The sequence below is a fragment of the Octopus bimaculoides genome, chromosome 1 (assembly GCF_001194135.2).
Source record: "Octopus bimaculoides isolate UCB-OBI-ISO-001 chromosome 1, ASM119413v2, whole genome shotgun sequence".
Lineage (NCBI taxonomy): Eukaryota > Metazoa > Mollusca > Cephalopoda > Octopoda > Octopodidae > Octopus > Octopus bimaculoides.
Window position 1 is genome coordinate 113,497,526 of NC_068981.1, and position 9,052 is coordinate 113,506,577.

General features: G+C 43.9%; 1 protein-coding gene across 2 annotated transcripts in view; it reads right to left on the reverse strand.

Annotated features, from left to right (window-relative positions):
• LOC106879964 (interstitial collagenase) overlaps positions 1–9,052 on the reverse strand; it is a 135,238-nt gene that overhangs the window by 103,565 nt on the left and 22,621 nt on the right. For both annotated transcript variants that reach the window (XM_014929724.2, XM_014929723.2), the window contains exon 3: positions 220–339. In XM_014929724.2, the coding sequence (XP_014785210.1) occupies positions 220–339 (120 nt within the window). The remainder of the gene's footprint in view (positions 1–219; positions 340–9,052) is intronic.

The following is a 9,052-nucleotide window of genomic DNA, read 5'->3' on the forward strand; positions in this document are numbered from 1 at the left end:
ATATATATATCCAAATTAAGCAGCCATACATGTAGTAATCGAATCAAACTCAAAGTTGTTTTAGCCCATTGCAAACACGTTGAACCTAGTGTTGGTTGTTAGGGTGACTTCATATAAAAAGTTTGGAAATTCAATTTACGTTACGTAGGAAAAATAAAACAAAATATTCTCGGTAATCTAATTAATTTCGTTATTTGAAACTACAGATTATTAGCTTACCTTGAAGAGCGAAGCGCTTTGAAATTCTAAATTGTATTGGTTCACGCCTAGAGGGGATCATATCAAAAACACCACAGCGTTTTTTCTGCATTTGTTTTATAGTAAATCTATCCAACTTTCCTGCGAAAAATGAAAATATATAAATCCACTATTAAACAATATCATTATTTAGCATATATTTCGCAGTTCTTTTGCATCATCATCATCGTTATCACCCTTTTGATAATAATTCCGTCATACTAAAGTCATAAGCGAAATTACTAGCAAGTAGTGAAATCCATACAAACAATATAATTATGTATATGTAATAAAATTCTAACGATACAACAATACACACATGCAAAAAAAAAAATCAAATATTAGTATACAGAAAAAGTACATGGACTATTTTGGAAAGTAAACGTTTGCTCAGTGTACGATTTTTTCAGATAAATAAATGAAAAATAACATTACGATAATTTTCTACTGATTTGCAATTTGACACAGATGTAGATAATGGAGCTAAACTCACACACGCGAGCGCGCACATACACATACATACATGCATGCATGCATACATACATACATACATACATACATACATATATACATACATACAAGACACTATAATGAAATCCGTCGAAAGGATAACTCGGAGAACAAAGAAATAAAGACCCACAATATGGTAGAAGTCATAGCCACTCATAATAAAAAGGAGTACTGGTGGAATGTCCCAGTGAAGACCTCAATAAAATGTATGCACAACAGACCTGATATAATGATTCGGTATAGAGAAGAAAACCTGTGTACAGTTGTGGAAATTAGCTGTCCAGCGGATGTTAACATAAAGCTGAAGATCAGTGAAAAAGAGAATACCTACGCTGAACTATTGAGAAATCTGCAGTTACTCTATCCAGATTACAAGTTCAGGTTTATACCTGTAATTAATGGGGCCCTGTGATATGTAACACACTGCCTACATAACTATCTTGAGAAATTTGGCTCCTGAAAACCAAATGTAGAAAGCTAATTCGAAGACTGCAGATACAAACCATCACTGCAACTGTAAAGATCTGTAAAACTTTTCAGAGGTTTATCATTCAAATATATATGAGCATGTCTAAATATGCAACTATATGCATGAGAATACATACATAAAACAAAACATACGAATCTACACATGTACATACATACATACATACATACATGCACACATGCACACATGCACACATGCATACATGCACACATACAGACATTAATGCGGCGAGCTGGCAGAAACGTTAGCACACCGGGCGAAATGCTTAGCGGTATTTCGTCTGCCGCTACGTTCTGAGTTCAAATTCCGCCGAGGTCGATTTTGCCTTTCATCCTTTCGGGGTCGATTAAATAAGTACCAGTTACGCACTGGGGTCGATATAATCGACTTAATCCGTTTGTCTGTCCTTGTTTGTCCCCTCTGTGTGTAGCCCCTTGTGGGTAGTAAAGAAATAACACATACATACATACATACATACATACATACATACATACATACAAAAATATCCTGTTGTTGATGTTGAAATTCTAAAGAAGGAGCCTTGGATCTAGGTTAGAAACAAGCTCTTTCTCTATTAGCATGAAATCTTGAAATAAAACTGAACAATGACATACATACATGCATGCATATAGTAGTAGGCATTTGTCGGTCTCGAGAGACCACGGATCTGCGCCCGAAGAAATCATGTCAGCTGCTGATGGTGGTGCAGCATCTGTTGTGGCTGTACAGGCCCACAAGGGAGTGACAGTCACGCATACAGCGACTGCATTTGAAGGAGCCTTTTGCCGGCGCTACTGGTTTTTCCTCCCATTGAGTGCGCTTTTCTTTGGTGGCGAGTTCCTGTTTTTCTTCCGCTTTTCTTGGTGGCGAGTTCCTGTTATACTACCATATTGTGGGTTCTTATTTCTTTCACAGTATTTGTCTCCAGTGTAGGCGATCATTTGCAACCTCCTCCCATCTCAGGACATCCAGATCAAGCGACTTCATATCTCTCTTACAGACATCTTTGAAATAATGATGAGGTCGTCCTCGTGCTCTTGTGCCGGCCGCCAACTTCCATAAAGGAGGTCTTTTGGGTCCTTCCGTCCGGCATGCGATGTACATGACTGAGCCAGCGCAAACGACGCTGCTGGAGCAGGGTGAGTATCCTGGTGCACTCCGGATTTTGCTTTCAGCCTCGGCAGACCAAGCAGTTTGCCGCTTGATCTGGTGTGGAGGTAAGCACCATCAGTTGATGTCCCAAATGCATGTTTCAGTATAATTGCAAAGAAGATGCCAAATAGGCTGGGAGCAAGCACACAGCCCTGTTTCACGCCCCTACGTATGTTGAAGGCCTCCGAGAAAGAGCCATCAGATTGAACGATGCCTTTCATGTCCGCGTGAAATGATTGGACAAATGGTGGTGCGCCCTGAAACGAGCTATTCGATTAGAGTCTCTTACATTTAGTAAAGTGCTAAGTTTAGAGGGGACTAGAATACAAAGGTAGTTAACTAAGGAATTAGAGGAGACCATAGCATCAGGTTCGGCATCAAGAGTGTTGGCGGCGAGAACGGTATTATTTCGTCACCTCAAAGCCAAACACGAAGAGTGTAGAGTCAGGGCTAAGTTACGCGCGGTGGGCAGAGAAGGTATTAACGTTGCCGGATGGACCCGTGGTGTGGAGAGTCGGAGTGGCAGACAAGCCTCTGTACAGTCTTTAATTGACGAAAAGGGGCGTGTGATCGAAGAACAGGAGATGCAGAAGGCCTTTCATCAGCATTTCACCCGTTGTTTGGGACGAGTGAGGAGTTGAACCACGGGAGCCCTTAAGGGATTTCCTGGCCGACGAGCAGCGATTCTCGGCGCGTGAGGCGAAGAGCTGTGAAGGGCCGATCACAGCTGCGGAGGTCGAAGAGGTGCTGGCCGAATGCGTTCGGGACAAGTCGCCAGGACTGGATGGTCTGCCCTACGAGTAGTATGCCGGACTTGTTCGGACACTTGCTGGCTTGCGTCTACACGAACTGGCAACAGAATGGGAGAATTCCAAGCTCTGTGAGTCGGGGAGTGGTAATACTGGTCAGAAAAAACCCGAGCAAGGGGGATCATATTAGTAATTTCAGGCCCATAACTCTACTAAATGTAGAGTTAAAGATTTTGACCAAGGTGTTAACAAAAAGCTTGACGGTTGTCGCGGAGAAACTTGTCGGAAAGGCGCAAAATTCTGCCATCTCTGGCAGGTCGATCCAGGACAATCTTCATCTATTACGCAACACCTTAGACAGGGTGGGTAAAGTATCCGGTAAAGGTGAAGCTCTGGTCCATTTAGACCAAAGCAAAGCTTTCGATAGGGTTGACCATCGGTACCTGGCGGCAGTCCTTGAGGGAGCTGGGCCCAGACTTCCGCGGTAGGATCAAGGCCATTTATGGTGGCATCAAATCCACAGTGCATCTGAACGGTTACCTGCCGGAGCCGTTCGAGACCAAGCGTTCAGTTCGTCAAGGGTGCCCCCTATCAAGTTGGTTTGCGGCTTAGCACCTGGAGCAGCAAGCCGATAACGTTCAGTATCGTAGGGCACTGGACGGATGGTCCTGTTAAGTTGCTCGAAGTTTGGTTTGGTCCGGACTCCCAGACGGAGAAGAATTAGAGTGAGGTGACGGACAGAGTAGAAGCGCTAACCTGGACCTGGTCCGGAAGAGCTCTGTCCCTGAAAGTGAGGGCGGAGGTGGTGCAGACGTTTATTGCGTCTGTTATCATTTACCGTCTGACCGTTGTCCCTTGCCCCGATTCGTGGCTATGCAAGACGACATGGCGACAAGGCTGGACTTCCTTCTCTGCGAGATGGATTTCCCACTGGTACAGGAAGAAAACCAACAAGTCAACCAAGAAGAAGCGAAGAAAAAAAATATTTTAAGCCGCCGTAGGTGGAAAGTTTTGTGAAATTTAAATATCTAAGGAGCAGTTGTTCAAATACAGGACTATGATTAAAAAGTGTGGCAACGAGACGAAACTGTTGCCACCTAAAGAGATAATTCAAAATTTGGCGGAAAAAACTGTTGTATATAAAATATACAACAGGAAAGATAAGCAGATCATGCCCATGAAAAACGATATTGTTGAGAAACGCCTCGCCCCCATATAGAGAAAAATAAAATATGTTGGGCGTGGTCCAAGAAATGCGACGGTGGAGGTGCAGTTTGAGAATGCAGACATTGCCAAAGAAATTTCAACTCAAACTCTCAAGACGGACCAAATAATGTTACTACCAAAATTATAATAGAGAAGATTATGGCCGGGTACGATGTCAATTGGATGGCGGCAGCAGTAATATACGACACAGAGGAGGAGATAAATATTTTAAGCATGAAGAAGAGAGAGGCAGTGAATTGGAAAGGTCAGACGCTAGAACTATTAGTACAAGCTTCTAACGAAACGCTAGAAGCAAAGCCCGACAGAATATTCATAGGGGAGGGAATCAGCGCAAGAGTGTCGGTGGAGGGGCGTCGATCCAGATGCTTCAAATGTGGAGAAAAGGTTCACGTCCGCTCCGAGTGTGAAAAGGTAAAGAAACCGGCACAAAAAAGAACTGAAGTCCCTCCCCGACAAGAGAAAGACCAACTGGAGAAAGACCAACGGAAGAAGAACAACAAAGAAAAAGAAGAAGAAAAAGTAGAGAAATCACAAGATAAAGAAAATATGGAAGGAGAAGAAATGGAATTTGCCGTTGTATCACACAAAAGGAAAAAAGCCCTCACCCCAGACTTCCCTCCCCTGACAAGAAAAAGAAAAGAAACATTACAAAACACACATACATAAAAAAATAACCCCATCCCCTTCCAAACCAAAACCCACCCCAACCCTCCCCCAAATCACACAGGGGGAAAAATAGTGTCGTACAGTACGAAAAACACAATCTTACATGGCTTATTAAAAAGAAAAAAAATTATACAACATTGGGACCGATAGAAGGCAAACCGCCACATTTGTGGCTAGCTAGAGTGGACATGGAACACTATGAACAATTTAAACAACTATATCCAGAGGATATATTCGACGTAAGCCAGTACATAGTGAAAGAAAAAATTGTGCTGGCACCAGCGGCTACACCAGAAAAAGAAGAAACGGAAGGAGGGGACGACAAATGTCGTACAGCCCCTCCTCAAGTTTAAAATGTAAGTATGTTCAACTTTTACAATGGAAATTAAGTTAGGGTGTGTAAATGACGTGGCCTGGGATCGAAATGGAAGCAAACCTCAGGTCACAGAAATTAGATATATGTATTGTGACTGAGTCCAAGTAGAACGGGCTACAGGTGTTCTCGCCTCTTCTAAATGACTACAAGAAATTTATTTCTCCTAGTCGGGGAGGAAGCGGGGGCGTGGTGGTGTTGTTCAGAAAAGCTTCGACGTACAGGTAAGTACAGTCTTTCTGGACCCAGAAGGTAGGTTGGTCGTCCTAGATGTGACACACGTGAGTAAGCAGTCCTTCAGGCTGGTGGCACTCAACACTCCGCATGAGAGTAGGCAAACGGGTTTTTTTTCGAGATCTGGAGAACTTTCTAGTAACGTCTACAACTTTAGTTTTAAAAGGAGACTTCAACACTATTCTCGACGCGCGAGTGGGTAGTGTAGGCTCGACCAATAGAAAGGGAAACCCTGGTCTAAAAAGGCTACTAGCGAGCTATAACCTAGTAGAGCGGTACAGACCGGATAAACCGCTCGTTCCACAGTGGACGTGGTCTAATAACGAAGGTTCACTCAGATCTTATCTAGATAGGGTAGTTATAAAAGATAGAGATAGAAACACAGTTGTCCACGCTTTTGTTGTACCTCCTACACCGATCACATTTTGACTAGTAAAGTCTTCTGTACCCGGGTTAAGGAGTTAATTCAGAGGGCATTATGCGGAGCCATCGTAAATAATAGATGGTGGTGCGCTTTCAAGCGAGCCATTAATTCAGAGTCTCTTAGATTTAGTAAAGAGCCAAGTTTAGAGAAGATTAGAATAGAAGGGCAATTAATTAAGGAATTAGAACCCATGGTATCCGGCTCTGCATCCAGAATACTGGCGGCGAGAACGGTATTACATCGTCACCTCAAAGCCAAACACGAAGGGTGTAGATTCAGGGCTAAGCTACGCGAAGTGGGCAGAAAAGGTATTAACGTTGCCGGATGGGCCCGTCGTGTGGAGAGTCGAAGAGGCAGACATGCCTCTGTACAGTCTTTAATTGACGAACAGGGGCGTACAATCAAAGGACAGGAGATGCAGAAGGCCTTTCATCAGCATTTCGCCCAGTTGTTTGGGACGAGCGAGGAGTTGGACAATCTTCATCTCTTACGTTACACTTTAGACAGGGTGGGTAAAGTACCCGGTAAAGGTGGCGCTCTGGTCCATTTAGACTAAACTAAAGCTTACGATAGGGTTGACCATCGGTACCTGGCGGCAGTCCTTGAGGCGGCTGGGCGAGGCCTAGATTGCCACGGTTAGATCAAGGCCATTTATGGTGGCATAAAACTCAGTTCAAATAAACGGTTACTTCTCGGAGCCGTTTGAGATCAAACACTCGGTTCGTCAAGGGTGCCACCTGTCTTCGCTTCTATATGTATTGACTCTTGAGCCATTGCTGTGGAAGTTGGAGAGTTTGGGGGCATCCCAAATGAAATCGAATGTGGTAAGAGTGTCTCTGCGTACACGGATGACGTCACCATCATCGCGTCCAAGATGACTCAGCTACCTCGCGTAGCAGAGGCAATCAGAAGATACGAGACGGTGGCAGGGACAAAAGTTAACATGGACAAGTCCGTCAGTTTGCGGCTCGGCACCTGGAGCAGCAAGCCGATAACGTTCAGTGTCGTAGGGCACTGGACAGATGATCCTGTTAAGTTGCTCAGAGTTTGGTTTGGTTCGGACTCTCAGACGAAGAAGAATTGGAGTGAGGTGACGGACAGGGTAGAAGCGCTAACCCGGAATTGGTCCGGAAGAGCGCTGTCCCTGAAAGTGAGGGCGGAGGTGGTGCAGACGTTTATCGCGTCTGTTATCATCTACCGTCTGACCGTCGTCCCTTGCCCCGATTCGTGGCTATGCAAGCTGGTAAGGATTCTCTTCCGCTTTTTGTGGAGGGGAAAACCGCTTGTGAGGCGCTCCGTGTACTGTTAAGAACCGCTAAATGGTGGCTTAGGGATGCAGTGGTTAATGATGTGCAAATATGCACTGAGACTAAGGCATCTCTGGCTCTACCTGGATGGTGGTCAGGTGTGGAATTCGCTCGCAGGGGAATTCTTTCCACGATCAACCTCCTTGGAGGAATTTAAACCCGGTTTGATTAAAAGACAAAAAACGACTGAATGGCAAAAGGAATGTCGGCAGGCACTCGCGCTAATCAGCAAGGCGGGCAAGGCCGGCAGCGGGGATACCACCTCTGCATTTTATAAAGGGTTGGTAGAGTACAAAAGTGACGACGTTCGAGGAGAGACACTGGGACTCGATGAGAACCAGCTATCCAAACTGTTTCAGAACACTTTCAGGGTGGGGTATTTAGATAACTACCAAAGATCCCTGACCTGGCAGTGTTTTAGGAATGCGTTTCCTATTCACGAGAAATTGTCCAAGCACGGATTGTCAGTACCACCGGAATGTCCAAGGTGCGGGCAGGACAAGGAAACTATCCTGCACGCTCTTGTACAGTGCACACAGCTGTCGGAGCTGACAATTTACGTAGAACACGTGTTGTCACACCTAGGGAAAGTACAGCTATCGGCTGAGTCTGTGATTAAGAGCGTACCGCCCACTGGGCTATCTAAAGAAGGTGAAGCTTGTTTTCTATGTACAGTTGCAGTAATGAAAGAGTGTGCATGGAGAACTAGAATACAAGGAATCAAGACAGGAACCTTCATCTCCGGCACTGGAATGCTACTATATTTTAGGTATCACCTGAAAAGCAAGATAGGGCTGGAGAGAAGGCACCTGTCGAGAATCGTATATGAGAAAAGATGGAAAGGTGTGGCAAAGAAGTTAGGAATAAATGTCCCTTCTTAATCCCCCCCCCATGGTAAAAACAGGGTGTAGTCGCTGGTCAACCAGCCAAATGTCGAACAAATAAGTTATCCTTTAAAAAAACTATAATTATATATACATTTTTAAAAACGATTTTTATATAAACTCGCTGAGCACTTCTCTATGTTTGTAAGGTCCTGTACCGTCCCCTCTATGTCTCGATAATATATTTATCATAATTAAAAAAACAGGTGATTGTCACACGCTGATGACGGGTCAATATACGGAAACTCGGGTCCGTGTGTATCACGTCAGGTTGAAGATGGGAAGGATGGCTTCCCTTTGCAAATACTGATAGCACACAGAAAGTGTGTCAATAGACAGCTGGAGGAGGTGTTCTCCTGGGGCTACAAGATACAGTAGCATGCACCCTTAAGGGTTAGCGACATTTAAGTGGCAAATATACTTCACGATGACGTGCAGCTACTGTTTATACCTCGTTCAGAGATTTATATATATTAGTTTATGTATATATTGATATTATTTCAGTTTAAAAAAACCTTGACAATGTAAATCTGTTCATAGTTACCATGGGTAGCAAAAATCACACAAAAAAACAGGGTATCACACCCGTTTTATAGGTAGAGATACCAAATTAAAGCGATGGATGCATTTTGAGTAGATATGAATAATAACAATAAATGGAGCAAAATGCATATAAATAAAAGTTCCTTTAATTCCTGCATATGTTTCAAAATATATGTGCACTCTACTCCAAAGAAGTAAGTGCTGCTGGAATTGCACATATATTCATCGTCAGGGAACCAACATATGTTGGTTCCCTGAC